Source organism: Fukomys damarensis, unplaced genomic scaffold (genome assembly GCF_012274545.1).
Source record: "Fukomys damarensis isolate Sample0158 unplaced genomic scaffold, DMR_v1.0_HiC HiC_scaffold_28, whole genome shotgun sequence".
Lineage (NCBI taxonomy): Eukaryota > Metazoa > Chordata > Mammalia > Rodentia > Bathyergidae > Fukomys > Fukomys damarensis.
The window spans coordinates 41,440,628-41,458,028 of NW_022900940.1; the positions used below are offsets into that span (position 1 = coordinate 41,440,628).

Sequence of the window (17,401 nt, forward strand, 5' to 3'; positions counted from 1 at the left end):
TTTTTTTTTTTTTTTTTTTTTTTTTTTTGTGGTACCGGGAATTGAACTCAGGTCCTTGCACTTGTGAGGCAGGTCACTGAAATGCCGAGCTAAATCCCCGGCCCTGAGTTTTTTTTTCAACATGAAGTAAACTGTGACTATATAAAGAAAATATAAAGAATATATAAAGGAGGGACAATTCTACTCTTTTCGGGTTCTTTTTAAAACCAGGATTTGAAAATTAGACTGACGTAAGACAAATTAAAAGGAGAAAACCATATAGTTTTGTCTAATAAAAGTTTCCTGTGACCCAAGAGCCCTCCAAAGGACATGAAGGCCCAAAGAGGTGGTGAAACCTGTAGCTTTTATACTAGATTGGACAAGAAAAGCAAGTGTGAAAAGTAACTGAAGTATGTGGAAGAGGCTCAGGAAAGAGCAGATGATTTTTTAACTCGGTCTATTCGCACAGAATTCTCTCAGTCTCAACTTTCCATTCTTGATGACAAGAATGTTACTTTCCTTCTGGTACAGGGAGAACATCTTCCACACGGGGTTTTATCTCCTGGTTTCTGGAAAACAAAGGAGGGTTAGAGCCCACTTCTTGTACCTGCTGTTTTGTAATCTTTATGCCAGAGCCGCATATTTGGGTGTGGCATTTTCTGGCACTTTTCAGATCCATACTGAAATTTGTTTAATTGCTAAAATGAGAAATTAGAGATGGTTAGTGAACCACCATTACATTTTTTAAAAATAACGTTCAAATTTCTGAGAGCATTCGTACGTTTCACTTTCATTTCACGTAATTTTTCAAGACAAACTTTCCTGTCGTTGACTTTCAGGTTCTACAGTCACAAAGCAGGTGTTTGGGAGCTAAGACATAGGGCTAGTTGAGACTGTCACCATCTCTTTGTCTGCTCTGTCTTCCATGTTGTAAATTAAATATTCAAGAAGAGAAGATAATGCTAGAGAAGCCCCAGGGAATGACCATCTTTTTGTTATCTATAAATTCCTACCCTCCAGGCCTGCCCTAGTCTCTAGTCTCTGCACTCTCTTTAAATTCTCTAGTGGTTTAAGCCCAGTTTTACAAATAACACTCTAAAACACTTGGGGTTTGATATTACTCCCATGTGCATTTATTCTGCAAGTGACAGAATGTATACAGACAATTTTGCTGTCAGATTTGGCACACTACTTGTAGCATTATTGCAAACGTGAAACTTGAAGATGAAACTCATACTGGTTCTTCTGTATATGAGGCACTTTCTCATAGCATTTTTATGTTGGAACAATTTTGTATTTACAGAAAAGTTGCAAAGATAGTGCAGAGAGTATCTGTATACACCTTACCTACTTCTATTTTTACCGTCTTATGTTACCATATACCATGGTACATTTATCATAACTAAGAAACCAACCAACACTGGTGTGTTACTGTTGACTAAACTCCAGACTTCATGTGGCTTTTGGTAGTTTTTCCTGTAATGTCTTTTTTCTGTGTAGGATTCAGTTCAAGTTACTGTATTACCTCATGTCTCTGTAGTCTCTTTGGGTCTGTGATAGTTTTTCACTCTTCTTTATGGCCTTGATTGTTTTGAAGAGTACTGGTCAGGTGTTTCACAAAATACTTTCCAGATTTTTAAGTCTGTTCTCTATAAATGTTGTAGTTTTATAGGGAAATGTAATATATACACACACATTTTCATATATGCATTAAAACTTCTTCTCTTCACTGTATTGATAATAACCTTTAATTCTTTTCCTCTTTGTAAAGAAAAACCTCCAAAGCTAACATTAAAAATGGTGACACCAAATCCAAGCCTGTTGCCGCAGTGGTTCCCAGAAAGACAGAGTCAAATCATGAAGCAGTCCACCCCCAACCACACTCTTTGGAGGGCTCCCAGACACGCGTAATGGTATGTTTCTTTTTAAAGGGTAATGATTTAGAAACTGTATTTTAAAAGGCAAATTATTTAATGGGGAAATGGTTGGTACAGATTTCATTGTACAATTAATCCTATACTCTATAGGAGAGAATGACATACCGGTGAAGAAAAATTATTGGTGAAGGTAACACCTTTAAGTTCACTTTGTCTACAAATTGTTCATGAAATCAGTGTTGTAATAACTTCTTTAGAGTTTTAAAAGATGAGATTTGCATAACATAAATGAATTTTTGTTTTTGTTTCTGTTTTTTTGAGACAGGGTCTCACCATGTGGTGAGACTGACCTGGAACTCACTGTGTAGTTTAGGCTGGTCTTGAACTCACAGTGATCCTCCTGCCTCAGGCTCCCGAGTGCTGGGATTACAGGCATGTGCCACCATGCCTGGCAAAAATTTTTAAAGTAAACAATTACATGTGTTTAGTACATTCAGAAATGTGTGCAACTATCACCTCTTAATTCCAGACATTTTCATCAGCCTAAAGGAAATCCTTTACTTATTAAGCAGTTAGTTCCCATTTCTTCCTTCACCCAACCCCTGACAACTACTGGTATGTTTCAGTCTCTATGGGTTTTCCTGTCCTAGATATGAACGGAACATGGAGTCATACATACGAAAGGAGTCATATAACATGCTACCTTTTATGTTGACTTCTTTCCCTGGGTTTTTAAGGTTTATCCTGTAGTATGTACTCATACTTCCTTTGTTTTTTTGGCCAATTAGCATCCTGTCGTACATATATTCCACAGTTGGTTTGTGCATTCATCCATTGATGGACATTTGTGTTGTTTTCCACTCTTGGCTATTGCTATGAACATTTGTGTACCAGTATTTGGGTACTTGTTTTCAATTCTTTGGGATATATACCAAGGGTGGAACTGCTGGGTCAAATGGTAATTCTGTTTAACCTTTTGAGAAACCACCACACCATTTGACAACAGCAGCACAGCGGCTGTCCCATTTTATAGTCCCATCAGCAGTACGCAACAGTTCAGTTTGTTCACATTCTCATAACACTTGTTATTTTCTTTCTTTCTTTTTTTTTTTTTTTTTAGATAAGTGCTACCCTGAGGGGTGGGAGATGTTAATGTCATTGTACGTTAATGTGCATTTCCATAATCATTAATGATGTTGAGCATTTTTTCTTTTTCTCCCACTTTCTGATGGGTGAACACACCCAGTGACAGGAAATATTTTTTGTTATAAATGGTAATGACAGTAATACAAGAGTTGAGCCTTGTGGGTGGCGTACACCTGTAATCCCAGCACTCGGGAGGCTGAGGTAGGAGGATCGCTGTGAGTTTAAGACCAGCCTGGGCTACATAGTGAGTTCCAGGTCAGTTCAACCTAATAGTGAGACCCTGTCTTAAAAAACCAAATAATAACAACAACAACAACAACAACAACAACAACAACACCAGAGTTACATATATATTGGAGAGTGAGCCAGTATTCCTGGGTGCCGAGGACCTATTTGCGACTGCAGTAGAAGAAAAGGACTAGGGTATGAAATAAGCAGATAACTTTTAAGGTACATAGGGCTGTGTGTTTAACAGGGAAGCCTCTGATGCACTCATATGACAGTGTGCAGGAAGAGCTGCTGTTTCTTTGGTTGCTATTTTTCTCCTGGAGTTGGGAGTCTAGTGGCTGCTGTCCCAAGGCAGCTGGATCACAGCTGTGTTCTTCACACAGGTTTCCACTAAGCAAGGGCTCTGGGAGGGGCAACAGGAGAAAGGTCATTCTTCTTACAGAGTGGACTTCTGCTTTGCCTGGGTTTCAGTCCGTAGTTCGCTGGCAACAAGGCAGGATGGCATACACAGTGCAGGGGCATGGTAAGGAAGAGCTGCTCACCTCATGGCAGATGGGAAGCAGAGTGAAGCAGAGTTTTTTCCTTTTCTTTTCCTTCTCCTTGGCCTTTTTCTCCTGTTTCTCCTCCTCCTCCTCCTCTTCCTCTTCCTCCTCCTTCTCCTCCTCTTCCATTTCTTCCTTTTTTTGTGCTCCTGGGGATCAAACCCAGAGCCTCACACACACTAGACAAACATGTCCCACTGATTTGCAATCCCAGCTCTAATACTGAGCATTTTTAAGGCAATTTGCCTATCTTCTTTGGAAAATTGTCTATTTTAATCCTTTACCCACTTCTATGTGGATTGTCAGTTTTGTTGTTGTTTTAGGGGTTCTGTATATATTTTGGACATCAGTCCTTTATTGAATGTATAACTGAGAGTGTTTTATCCCTTTCTGTGGATTGCCTTTTTATTCTGTTGATAGTATCTAATAGTACACAAACTTCTTAATTTTTATAAAGCTTAATTCGTCTGTTTTTTTCTTTGTTACCATATGCCTTGGGTGTCGTAGTCAATAAATCATCATTAAATCCAATGTTATGTGGCTTCTGCCTTATTTTTTCTTCTGAGAGCTTTATAATTTTTGGCTTTTATATTCAGGCCTTTCATTCAGTTTGAGCTAATATTTGCATATGTTGTTTAGAAAGGCACCAACTTCACTTTTTTGTATGTGGATATCCAGTTTTCTCAGCACTATTTGTTGAAAAGACTCTTCTCTCTTCGCTGAATGGTGTTATGGTTGGAATGTCCCCACCAAAACTCATGTTAAAATTTAATCCCCGTTGTGAGGTATTACAAGATGGGACTAGGGAGGGCCTAAAGGTAATTAGGTCAGGAGTGTTCTGCCCTTGTGAATGGATTAGTCCATTCATAGATTATTGGGTTGATGGCTTATTTTGAGAATAAGTTTGTTAAAAAAGCCAATTTGGCTCTTTTGGATGTGTTCCTTTTGCGATGTGATTCTCTCTATTACCCTGGTTCTCTGTGGAGTTCCCACCAATAACAGGGTCCTCACAAAATGTAGTCCCTCTGCTCTACACCTGGACCCAACAGAGACCAAAACAGTGATCTGAATAGCCCTTTATTCTTTATAAATTTTCCAGTCTGTTTTGTGCAGTTATAGCAACAGAAGATGGATTAACACAAATGGTTGTATTACCTTTGTCATTGGTTATTTGACTGTGTGTGAGTATTTCTGTGCTTATTCTCTATTTTCATTTCTCTATATCTGACTAATTTCAGTACCAACTGTTTTAATTATTGTACATTTGTAATAAGTTTTAAAATTGAGAAATGTGAATACTCTAGCTTTCTTCTTTTTCAAGATTGTTTTGACTGTTCAGAATTTCCTTGTGATTCCTCATACATTCTAGGATGGAGTTTTTTCTGTTTCAGCAGAAAAAGCTCTTAGGAGTTTAAAGGGATATTGAATCTATAGATTGTTTTGACTATTATTCATATCTTAATGATATTAGTTGTGTAATCTATGAACATGTGATGTAATTCCACTTACTTATGTCTTGTTTAATTACTTCCTTCTTTCCTTCCTTCCTTTCTTTTTTTTTTTTTTTTTTTCCAGACAGGGTCTTGCTCTGTAGTTCTGTCTGGCCTTGAACTCACTGTGTAGCCCAGGTTGGCCTCAAATTTCTGGAGATCCTCCTGCCTCAGCCTTTCAAGTGCTGGGATTATAAGCATGAGATACCTCGCCTGGCACCTGCCTGCACTTCTTTTTGTGGTAATGGGGACTGAACCCAGGGCCTTTTCACTGAGCTGCATTCCAACCCCTTTTTATTTTTGAATCAGGGTCTTGTTAAGTTGCTAATTTGCCCAGGCTGAACTTGAATTTGCAGTCTTCCTGCCTACGCCTCCCAGAGTGCTAGGGTTACAGAGATTCACCATTGTAACCAACTTTAATTTTTTTCAGCAATGTTTTGTAGTTTTCATTGTACAGATCTTTTGCCTTCTTAGTTATTTCTAAGTATCTTATTCTTTTTGATGCAATTATAAATGGAATCTTTCTTATAATTTCTGTTTCAGATTGTTCATTGTTAGTGTGCAGAATGGCAACTAATTTTTGTGTGTTGATTTTGTATCCTGCTACTTTACTAAATTCACTTCATAGTTTTCACCGTTTTTTTTGAGGAATCTTTCAGGTTCACCTACACATAAAATTGTATCATCTGTGAATGGAGATGAATTTACTTCTTCCTTTATAATTCCAATGCTTGTTATCTCTCTTTTCTTGCATAATTTCTCTGGCTACAGCTTCTGGTATTATGTTGAGTAGAAGTGGTGAGAGTAGGCATCTTTCCTTGTTCCTGATCTCAGAGGAAAAACTTTCAGCTTTTATCATTAAGAAGAATGTTTGGCAAACACAAACATAACAAAAATCATTCCACAGTGATAGTGCTCCAACCATATGGGTATCAGTCATAGAAAACTAGAAGTTTTATGATTTTTTTACTGCCCCCCCCCCATTTTTGGTCTGAGTAGTCCGTCTGCACTTAACATCAACCATTTTCCTTTTTTTTCTTCTTCTCTTTTTTTTTTGGCACTGGGGATTGAACTCGGGACCTGAGCTAAATCCCCAGCCCCTTCTCTTAAAATTTATATGTAACCAATAAACTTCATTGAGAAATGTATGTTTTTATTATGCTGTATTTTCTTTTAAAATTAAATTAAATTAAATATATACAAAATAAAGTTACATTGCTTGTCTTGTAAGAGCTGTACAGTTTTCTTAAATGCATACCTATAACTGCAGCAGTTCACCGATTTCAGAAATTTGGAATTCTGTTCATTTGTTATCTTTAAGACCACCTCAAATTTAAAGGCTACTTTATTGTACGTTTAAAGAGTATTATAATAATGTGGTAGCTAATAAAACTCTTTTTAAAAAAAAAAAGTGCTTGGTATAGATTTGATATATATGGTTTTTATTATATTAAGATAGTTTCCTTTTATTCCTGACTTGTTGAATTTTTGAAATTATGAAATAGCCAGATATGGTGTTGTATGCCTGTAATCTCAGCACTTGGGAGGCTGAGACAGAGACTTGCTGAGTTCAAGGCCAGCCTGGATGACATAGTGAGACCCTGCCTCAAAAAAAAAAAGAAAAGAAAAGAAAAGAAAAAAAAGAAACAATGTATAATTTTGTCAAATGTATTTTCCACATCGAGGTGATCATGTGATTTTTTTTTCCATTTGTTTTGTTCTTGTGATGTATTAAATTGATTATTTTGATATGAACAATTGTTCTAGGAATAAATCCCATTTGGTCACAGTTGTACTATTTTTTTTCTTTTTGCTACAGCAGAATGTTATTCATTCAACGTCCTTAATAATTACATTCACAATGTTGTATAACCATCACCACTGTCTTTCAAACCTTTTCATCGTTTCAGAGATTGTTTTCATTAACATTAATAACTCCTTACTTCTTTCAGGCCCTCACAAGTTCTCTACTTTTAGTCTCTGTGAATTTCCATATTTTAAATCGAATCGTATAATCATATTCTCCTTTTCTGGTTGGCTTTTTTCATTTAGCATGTTTGCAGGTTCCATCCATGTTGTAGCATGTGTTAGAATTTCCTCCCTTTTTATGGCTAATACTCCATTGTATGTATGTACTACATTTTGTTATCCATTCACCTGCTGATGGACATTTGGGTGGTTTTTCCCTTTGGAGAATCATGGGTACACACATCCCTACTCAAATCCCTGCCTTCATTTCTAAGAATGTACCTAGGAACGGAATTGCTGGTAATATGATCATTTTATGGTAACATATAATTCTGTGTTTAACTTCTTGAGAGATGTTCAATTTTGAGTTAATTTTTGTATATGGTGTGAGAAATGGTGTAATAACTTGAAAACATCTTTTCACTCAGAGTGAAGATAAATGTTTGTCCCAGGAGAAATCAGTCGTCATTGGCCCCTTGAAGTTACCTGATGTTCCAAAAGACCACACTAGCAAACCAGACATGAACAATTCTGCAGAGTCGCTAGCTACAATCAGTAGGGTAAATATTGATATCTTACCTGCAGAAAGGAGGGATTTGGTGAACAGTGACTTTGTGCAGAAGTCTCATCCAGGACACTTAGGTGCCTCTAATGAGCTAGAAGACAAAGGCAACGTTTACCAAGTGAGAGAGGAGAGCGTTCAGGTTGACACTAAGTCCAGTGCACAGCCTGGAAATGTGATTCCCACAGAGACCTCTGATGATGATAATGGGGAAGGGAAGGAAGCAGCGAAGCCGTTACAGCCTCTAAGCAAAGATCGAGACCCAGAGGACCAGGTGAGTGATAAGCAGTGGGGCTGGGTTCCAGAGACAGGACTGGGATTGTGATTGAAAAGGTGGACACACTCCAGTTGTTGTGTTAGGAAAACCAGTTAGTTACTCTGTACCAGTGTAAACTTAGAAGAATATTTTCATCTTCCAGAAAAAACAAAAAGGTGAACTCAATAGTAGTTACTCTCCCCTCTTCTTGTCCTTAAACCTGACACTTGTTCCTGTGTATTTGCTTATTCTGAGTATTTCATATATAAAATCATACAGCTGATGGCTACTTGTGTCTGGCTTCTTTTACTTAGCGGAATGTTTCCAAGGTTTATCTGTGGTGTAGCCTGTACCAGTATGCTTTTCTGTTTCCTTGCAAACAAAACCCCTGTATGCATCTGCAATATTTTATGTACCTGTTTATCAGTGATGACCATTTATCATTTGGTGAACATTTAGGTTTTTTTCTGCTTTTTGGCTATTGCTGACCATGCTGCTGTGAACATTTGTTACATGTTTCTGTATGGATGTGTGCTTTCATTCTGTTGGATATATACTTATGAATGGAATTGTTCAGTCATATGGTGACTATTTAACTTTCTTTTTCTTTTTTTTTTGTGGTACTAGAGATTATATCTAGGGGTGCTCTACACTGAGCTATCTATCTCTGCGGCCCTTCTTATTTTTTTATTTTGAGACAGTCTTGCTAAGTTGCCTAGGCTGGCCATGCATTTGCAGTCCTCCTGCCTCAGTCTCCTGAATAGCTGGTATTACAAGCATATAGCATTGCGCCTGGCTTATGTTTAACTTTTTAAAAAACATTGTGATACTGGAGAATGAAGCCAGGACCTTTGCACTGGGCTATATTCTCATCCCTTTTGTATTTTTTAAGCTGAGGCATGGTCTTGCTAAATTGCTTAGGCTGGACTTGAACTTTGTGATCCTCCTGTCTCAGCCTCCTAGAATGCTAGAGTTATACATGCACCACTGTGCCCAGTTATGTTTAATTTTTTGAGGAACTGCAAAACTGTTTTCCCTGCTGGGTGTGGTGGTGCACAGTTATAATCCCAGCTCTCATGATGCTGAGGCAGGAGGATCACTGTGAGTTCAAGGCTAGCCTGGGCTACATAGTAAATTTGAGACCAGCCTGAACTGCAAAGCAGTGCTCTGTCTCAAAAAAACAAAACAAAAACAAACCCAAACTTTTCCCTAAGAAGCTGCATAAGTTTAATTCCTGCTAGCAATATAAGAGGGCTCCAGTTTCTCCACATCCTTGCCAACACTTGTTACTGTCCATGTTGTGTGGTGAGAGTAGGCATGTTTGTCCTGTCCCTGACTGAATCTGTCTTACAGTAAGCTTTTATAGTAGGTTTGTTTGATAGAGTAGAGAAACATTTATTTCTCTCTTCAGAGTTGAGTCATTTGTAATTTATTATATTGGTCTCCTTGTTCAGTTAGAGTAGAAGTGTTGTAAAATTAATCATTTACTGTACTTTATGTCCAATAGTAGGTATCCTCTTGAAAGAATAAATTTGTAGATTATTTCAACTTATAATTTTATGCTTTCTAGAGATCTTAAAAATGTCTTAATAGCTGGGTGTGGTGGCGCATGCCTGTAATCCCAGCACTCGGGAGGCTGAGGCAGGAGGATCGCTGTGAGTTCGAGACCAGCCTGGACTACAAAGTGAGTTCCAGGTCAGTCTCAACTACATAGTGAAACCCTGTCTCAAAAAAAAAAAAAAAAAAAAAAAAAAAAAAAAAAAAAAAAAAAAAAAAAAAAAAAAAGTCTTAATGATGGCTGCTGTCTGAATTGTACCAAATAATATGCTTTTTATAAAAATGTATAATTGTAGCTGGATATTGTGGTACATGCCTATAATTCCAGCACTCTGGGAGGCTGAGGCCGGAGGATCATAATAAATTCAAGCTCAACATGGGCAATTTAGGGCCTTAGCAAGATCTTATCTCAAATTAGAATTTTAAAAAAGGGCTGGGGTATAGCTTAGTGCGAATGCCTTAGGTTCCATTTCCAGTACCACTAAATAGACAAATAAACAGATAGACAAACAAATAAAAAAAATATTGATTGAATGATATTCATTGACCAGTTTTCATCTTGAAAACTTGAATAATCTTGATAGGTAAAAAAAATTTTTTTAATTAACAGAAGAACTATTTCATGTTAATGCTTGGTATGCATTGGTTTCTAAAACTAGCTGTCCTAGTCATCTTTATAACTTAAAAGATAATTTATTTTGTTATTAGTGCTGCCACCAGTAGGTCATATTTTGTGAGCATCAGATAATTACCACAGTCTTCATTACTGTGAATGCCCCTTGTCAGCTAACCTCAGACATCACTGCATTTAGCTCTGTCTCAGGGAGTAACAGTGTTTGGAGAAGGAAAAAATTTCATCTGCGCTCAACATGTGCACTCCTTCTCTTGTCATCACTCCGTAAACAATACAGTGTTTCAGTTTGCTTGGCATTTACATTGTTTTAGACAATATAAACAATCCAGAGATGATTTAAAGTGTGTAGGAGAATGTGTAATTAAATGCCATTTTGTATAGGGATTTTGGTATCTGTGGGGAGGGGAGTCCTGGACTCTTTCCCCATGGATACCAAGGCACGGTCGTACAATATGTGCCAGGCTTTAGGCCCATTTTCAGATGAGGAAATGATCTCAGAAGATAGGCTTCTGACATATATCAGACTCTAATCTCAGTGCTCTTTTTATTGTACATTTTAAGATGTGTCCAGATATCTGTTTACTTGGGCAGTATATTTTTGTTGTTGTTGTTTTGCTGTACTGGGGATCAAACTCAGGACTTTGTGCTCACCATGCCACTGAGCTAAATCCCCAGTCCAGTATATTAAATTTTTTTAATGATGTCATGTAAAATATTGGTTCATTTTCAGAATAGAAAGCCTATTAAAAGTGTTGAGTTTTTTTTTTTTAATGGAATCAAGTGGGTGTTTCTTCTGCTATTGTTGTTTTGCTTTTTAAATTTTTTGTGCTGAGCATTGAACCCAGAGCTTCATGCTTGCTAAGCAAACACTCTACCACTGGGCTAAATGCCCAGCCCCAGTAGTTTCACAATTTGAGTAATTTGATTGAAAGAATTATTTTTATTTGGGGCAAGAGTAAAAAATCCAGAACAGTTTGTCTATTAGCACTGCAAATGAACATTCATTTTGAGAAAGTACTGCTTTGAGAAATGCTTCCCATTTTCATCTTGCAGTTTTAAAAGTGGGTATTTATTTGGCCATTTGAAGTTCAAAAGACTATTATTCTGTGGTGGTATATTTATGTATATTTGTTTCATTTTGTTATATTTAAGGAGCAAGTTGCTGGCGAAGGTATAGAAAAACAGGGCAGAGTCCAGCCAGGTTTACAACCACACAGCTCTGGAGCTGAACCTTCCCTGTCTCGACAGCGACGACAGAAGAAAAGAGAACAGACCGAGCACAGCGGGGGAAAGAGTAAGGCCAGCAGGTGTCTCTTCGCAGTAAGTCATTGTGCTGCTGTTTGGGAAGCTCGTTTTTCATGTGGAATAGTTAATAACTGCCAAAAAGGCACAGCAGAAATGCAAGGAACATATAGAGAAGAATGGCAAGGGCAAGAGGCTTAATTTTAATTTTCAAATATCAGTGAGAGAGAAATACAGAGAGGATTTTTACCTTCCCCAGGAAAGATAGTTCCCTTTGAGAGGTAAAGGAACAGGCTCTTGAAGGTAAATCTTTGACCCCCTTTATGTTGTAACATTCCACAGATGCCCTCTCTATAAACTTCTTATTTGATCATTCACTTTTGTTAGAGTCTCTTAAAAACACAGAGGCACACGCACAACGTTTTGAAGTTTTAGGGACAAATTGCTCTCAGGTACATACAGGTCACGGTACTGGAGGAACTCTGAAGATGGCTGTGTATGAAACTGATCTCCCTGCCTTCCTTAAAATTAAGTTCCCACAGGCCTCTCCTCAACTTTTGCCCTCTCTTCCCACCGCTGGAAACGTGGATTCCAGATCAGCACCACAGAATGCTGAATGCCAGAGTAGCGCGGTCACCGGGTCTGTGAGCAGTGCAAGGAGCGGTGGGATACCATCATCAAAGGTTTGCGAGAGTACATGCTGGGTTTTTACAGCTCTTACAAAGCTTGTTGGTTGTACAACCCTGTGTGTGTTGTGGCATTTGAACTAACACCTAATAGCCCTGCTTTCTGCCAGACACTGGGAGAGCCAGCTTGGTGATTCTCAGCAGATGCTTAGACTGGCATGGACAGATTCTGTGTTTGCACTGATAGTCATTTGCAGTTAACTGAGGAAACAAAGTAGATTCTGAATATAAGAAATGGAAAGTTCCCCTTTGCCCTTCCAGAAATGAGGACCTCCCCAAAACAAGGGCTGCGATCATTCTTCATGAGCAGCTCTAACCTGGGTGTGGGTGGGTTTCTAGTGGGCGCTCCTTTAGATGGATGTGCACGGCCTCTTTCTTAGCATTAGATGATGCATCGTGCACTGTGTTACAGAAATAGTGAGTAGGAATGGGAATGACCGTGTGACTTTCTTTAAAAGGATCGACCGTTATCAGCCAGAGAGAGAAGGCGACTAAAGCAGTCGTGGGAGGAGATGTCCCCCTCACTCGAAGGTGACCTTGTTTCTTCATCTAATTGACCCTCAGTGGTTCGGCTCATGAACTTAAGCACTGGTTTTGATTGTGAAGTAATCCATTTTGACTTGCAAGTAATCCATTTGGGAAATAGATTTGGAAGAATTTTTAAATTTCTTAGATGGTTGAGCGTGGTGCACATCTATATAGTCACAGCCCTGGGAGGCTGAGGCAGGAGTTTGAGGTCAGCCTGGGTTACCTGGTGAGTTCAAGGCCAGCCCGAAGTACGTAGCGAAACCCTGTCTCATATCAGTCAATTTCTTAGACAAGTCTTTTTTAAAAAAAAAAATCAGCATGGTTTGTTGAAGCTGAAAAATGCATCATCAGAGAAAGATGGCATCAAAAAAAGTGCCACCTTTGAGTGGCAATAACTCTTGGGAGATTTCAGGCTGGAAATCAAGTGAATGTTTAGCTTGTTTGCATGTCCAGTTTGCTGGTCTGAGAAGTATTCTCAGGAACAGAGGGGAAGCCAGGGGAATGGTGTCGCCCTGGGCTGAGGGCTGTGCTCATTTCTGTTACCTTTACATAGTATTTACATAGCTTTATTTGCATTTATTACATTTACATTTTATTTACATAGTTAACCTATTATAGATTCTAATGTTATGTTTAAATAAACATCTAAACATGTTGCAGTAAACATCTTCAGGGCATTATCTCATGTTTAGAGTAACTGCCAGAGGTAAGCAATGTATTCCCTTTCTGCCGAGGAAGAAAACTGAGGTTCTGAGGGTTAGATAGTTTACCGAAGGCCGCAGAGGTGGTAGACCCAGAGCTAAGATTTGAACTGAGGTGTCAGACACCAGAAGACATTGTGGTGAAGATGCTGTTTGAGTAACTGCTGGCCGGCTGGCCTTTGCCTGGGGTATCTTCTGTACTTATGCAAAGCCCTCTTCATTTAAGTCCAGTCCACCACAGGTGACTACTGGGGTGTGTCCTTTTTTAGGCCCTTCAGTGAGGAGAGCTCTGAGTGCAGTGGAGCCCGGGAAACTGCAGGAGGAAGGCCAGCCCCTCCCTGCCCGACGGTTCTCTTCCGACTACAGCATAACTCAGGTACATTGCCCGAAGGGAAAGGTGGACGTGTCTACATCCTTCAGCCTAATACAGTAGCCCTTGTACAAGTCAGCAGGGGCTGGCTAAGCTACACATCTGCCCTGTTGATAAATAATAATTGAAAGGATAATGTTTGACCCATTAAGGGCATACATTTTTCAGAGATTCTTTTAAGTAATTGGCAGTCTAGTTAAGAATCTTTCTCAGGTAATCTTTAAAACAAGATTTCCTAAGAGCTTTCACTATGCAGCTCTTTGTTTATTCTGCTGTGTTACTAGTATATGTATGCGTCTGTGTGGCCAGATTTTAACCTCTTTTGCTAATTATCATCCCTCAGTTTCCTGTTTGTGTCAGTTTACCTACTTGTCTGTGGATGAGGCAGACACACCATCTAGTGGTTACCTGGTAATTGCAGTGTTTCTAAACCTTGTTTAGCTCTCTCTGTGTAATGAATGCCCTGGGGATTAATATTTCTGCCCTTTGAAAGTAATGAAAGTCTTTCTTTAACTTATCATTTATGTATTTTATGAATTTAGGCTGCCATTTCCATTTCCCAAAGTTGTGAGGTTTGGGTCAATTATAGCAAGTAACCCTGTAAAGCACCGTTAAGAGTTTTATAAATGAACAAGGTGAAATTGCCTCTGGGCAGCATCGTTCTAGTTTAAAATGCCAGTATTCCTTATGGAACCAGCCATCTTCTTGTGACTTGAAACACTAGAACTAATCATGCACTTTGTTCTGGAAATTTCTTCACAGCTGAGATTCTCCAGGGCCTTGTAAAACCTTACGTTAGTATTTCTTAGGCTTCACTTGTGAACTTCATAAGAGAACTAGAACATCACTGGATAGAGTAACTTTCATTTTTATATCTATTAGTTTCTTCTGTTAAATTGCAGGTGTACATTGTGTCTAGTCATTGCATCTAAGACTAGCAAGACCATATTACATTCTGGTTGAGTTGTCATGTGGAATTTTGGTTTTTTAAACATTACTAGGAAAGGAGACTGATTAATTGTCTGTCTGAGGATGAGCTAAGTTCTTCTACAAGTTCAACTGATAAATCAGATGGGGATTCCAGGGATGGGTAAGTTCTTATTTTTCTGGCTCCCTTCAGAAACTATTTCTGTGTGAATTGATCCTAAATGAACATTTATAGCAGTATTTTGACCTGTAGTACTCACATTGTTAATACTGTGTTTTGTGGTACATTCTACAGCTAAAAATCTCTCTTCAATGACATAGCTGGTTTTATAGTTTTCATTAGATTTGGAAAAGTTTGACTAGTTTTGTTAGTATGTGTTTGTGATATATAATAAATACATCTGTTATGGGAAATTGGTTGGCCATTATTTTTTCATTTTTTATTGGACTTCCTCTTGCACTCTTGGGGATTCTAGTTAAATGTGTATTAGACTGCTTAAAGTTGTCCAGATCTCACTGATGCTCTGTTCGTTCCCTTTTTGGGGTACTTGGGGTTGAATCTTTGCCTTGAGCTATATCCCCAGTCCTTTTTGTTTTTATTTTGAGACAGCATCTCACTGAGTTGCTAAGCTATATCCCCAGTCCTTTTTTATTTTTTATTTTGAGACAGCATCTCACAAAGTTGTCCAGGAGAAGCTCAAACTTGCAGTAATTTTTTCTTGCCTCATTCTCCCAGAGTGCTGAGATTATAGGCATGCACATGTGTGATTTCTGTTCATTCTTTTTACTTTTTTCTTTGTTTCATTTTTCATAGATTCTGTCATAGATGTATTATTATTATTATCATCATCATCATTAATTTGGTACCGGGGATCAAACTTAGGACCTTGTGCTTGTGAGGCAGGTGGCGGAACCACTGAGCTAAATCCCCGGCCCTGTTATGTATTTTTGAGTTCACTCATCTTTTCTTCTGCAGTGTCTATTCTGTTTATCCTATTTCATGTAGTTGATATAATTATATTTTTCATTTTTAGGAGGGATTTCGGTCTTTACATCTTTCATGCCTTTCATTATCCAGTTCATGTTTTTCTCTATCATGACCATATGAGATACATTTATAGTAACCATTTTAATGTCCTCATCTACTAATTTTATCACTTGTTTTACCTTTGGTTCTATTTCTATTAATTGAGTTTTTCTCTTTACAAATTGATGATGTTTTCCTGCTTCTTTGTACCTCTGGTAATTCTTGACTGGATGCCACACCCTGTGAATTTTATCTCATTGTAGGCTGGTATTTCTGTGTTTCTTTAAATATTTTTGAGCTTTCTTTTTTGTTTTGTTTTTTGAGCCAGGGTCTCACTATGTAGTTGAGACTGACCTGGAACTCATTATGTAGCCCAGGCTGGTCTTGAACTCCCAGCGATTCTCCTGCCTCAGCCTCCCGAGTGTTGGGTTACAGGTGTGCTCCACCACACCCATGAGCTTTGTATTTGGATGTAGTGAAGTTACTTGGGATGATTGGGCAGGGTTTGTACAAAGAATCTGAGGCTGCTTTTCTAAGACTCTCTTCTTTCTAAGATTTCTTTCTCACTTTCTATTGGCAATAGTTGTCCTGAACTCTGTCTTTGGTTCTGCAGGCCAGACAGACTGTAGGTTTTTTTTTTTTTTTGTGCTTTGAGAGTTACCTTTGGCCTGCCCTTAAGCTAAAAAGGGTGATATTCCAGAATCTGCCTCCAGATTTTTTCATTCTCCTTTACCGTCACATAGTTGATTTTCTATTTTTTGCATTTTGCGTAATGTTTATAGTTGTTATTTGTGTATTAGTCAGCTTACATGGACATTTGGAAATAGCATTCCCTAAAGGTCATTTTGCATCTTTGTGTGTGTATGTGTGTGTGTGTACTGGAGATCAAACCCAGGGCTTTGTATATGCAAGCACTCTGCCAGTGAGCTACATCCCCAACCCCGCATCTCACTTTAAATGAAGAATTTTTGTGAAGCCAACTAAGTAACAGGAGGAATTTTTTTTTTTTTAGGAAAAGTCATACAAATGAAATGAGTGACTTGATGCAATTGATGACACAAACCCTTAAACTGGACTCAAAAGAGAGCTGCGATGATCTCCCAGTACCAACTCCAGGGGCAGAATTCAGACTTCACCGGAAGTATCGGGACACACTGGTACTTCATGGAAAAGTTGCAGAAGAGTCAGAGGAACTGCGTTTTAAAGAGCTGCCTGCAGGTGATTGGTTTAGTCTTTTACAGAAAACTAGAAACGAACGAGCCAATAGAAAAAGATATGTATTATTTTACATAATAGATAGGTTCTGAAATATTTCATGAAAATTAATTTTTAAAGATAAATGTAAATAAGGTTAGACTTTTTTTTTAGGAGATAGTTTAAGTTTAGGAGCTGATAGTGAGACATGAAGCTTCACATAAATTTTTAAAATACTAGACTGGGGCTGGGGATTTAGCTTGGTGGCACCACACCTGCCTTGCATCCTGAGTTTGAGCCCCAGTACTACAAAAAATAAAAATAATAAAAAAAATAAAATACTAGACTGGAACTTAAACAAAATGGAAATGAGGTTGATGAAAAATTAAAAATAAATACTAGACTGGGGATAAAGCTCAGTGATAGAGTACTTGTCTAGCACATGCAAGGCCCTAGTTTGATTTCCACAAAAAAGAAAAAGATTCCA

General features: G+C 38.2%; 1 protein-coding gene across 9 annotated transcripts in view; it reads left to right on the plus strand.

The window, feature by feature from the left end:
* The window catches only part of Nek4 (NIMA related kinase 4), a 46,667-nt gene that overhangs the window by 6,643 nt on the left and 22,623 nt on the right, over positions 1 to 17,401 (plus strand). For 7 of the 9 annotated variants that reach the window (XR_004514660.1, XM_033757080.1, XM_010643092.3 and 4 more), the window contains 8 exons: positions 1,751 to 1,892; positions 7,659 to 8,066; positions 11,392 to 11,559; positions 12,015 to 12,164; positions 12,626 to 12,698; positions 13,666 to 13,772; positions 14,768 to 14,856; positions 16,733 to 16,938. Coding sequence is in view for 8 of the 9 variants with exons in the window: in XM_033757080.1 (XP_033612971.1) it covers positions 1,751 to 1,892; positions 7,659 to 8,066; positions 11,392 to 11,559; positions 12,015 to 12,164; positions 12,626 to 12,698; positions 13,666 to 13,772; positions 14,768 to 14,856; positions 16,733 to 16,938 (1,343 nt within the window). In the remaining variant the exon portion in view is untranslated. The remainder of the gene's footprint in view (positions 1 to 1,750; positions 1,893 to 7,658; positions 8,067 to 11,391; positions 11,560 to 12,014; positions 12,165 to 12,625; positions 12,699 to 13,665; positions 13,773 to 14,767; positions 14,857 to 16,732; positions 16,939 to 17,401) is intronic. The other 2 variants (XM_010643089.2, XM_010643094.2) reach the window with 2 other exon arrangements.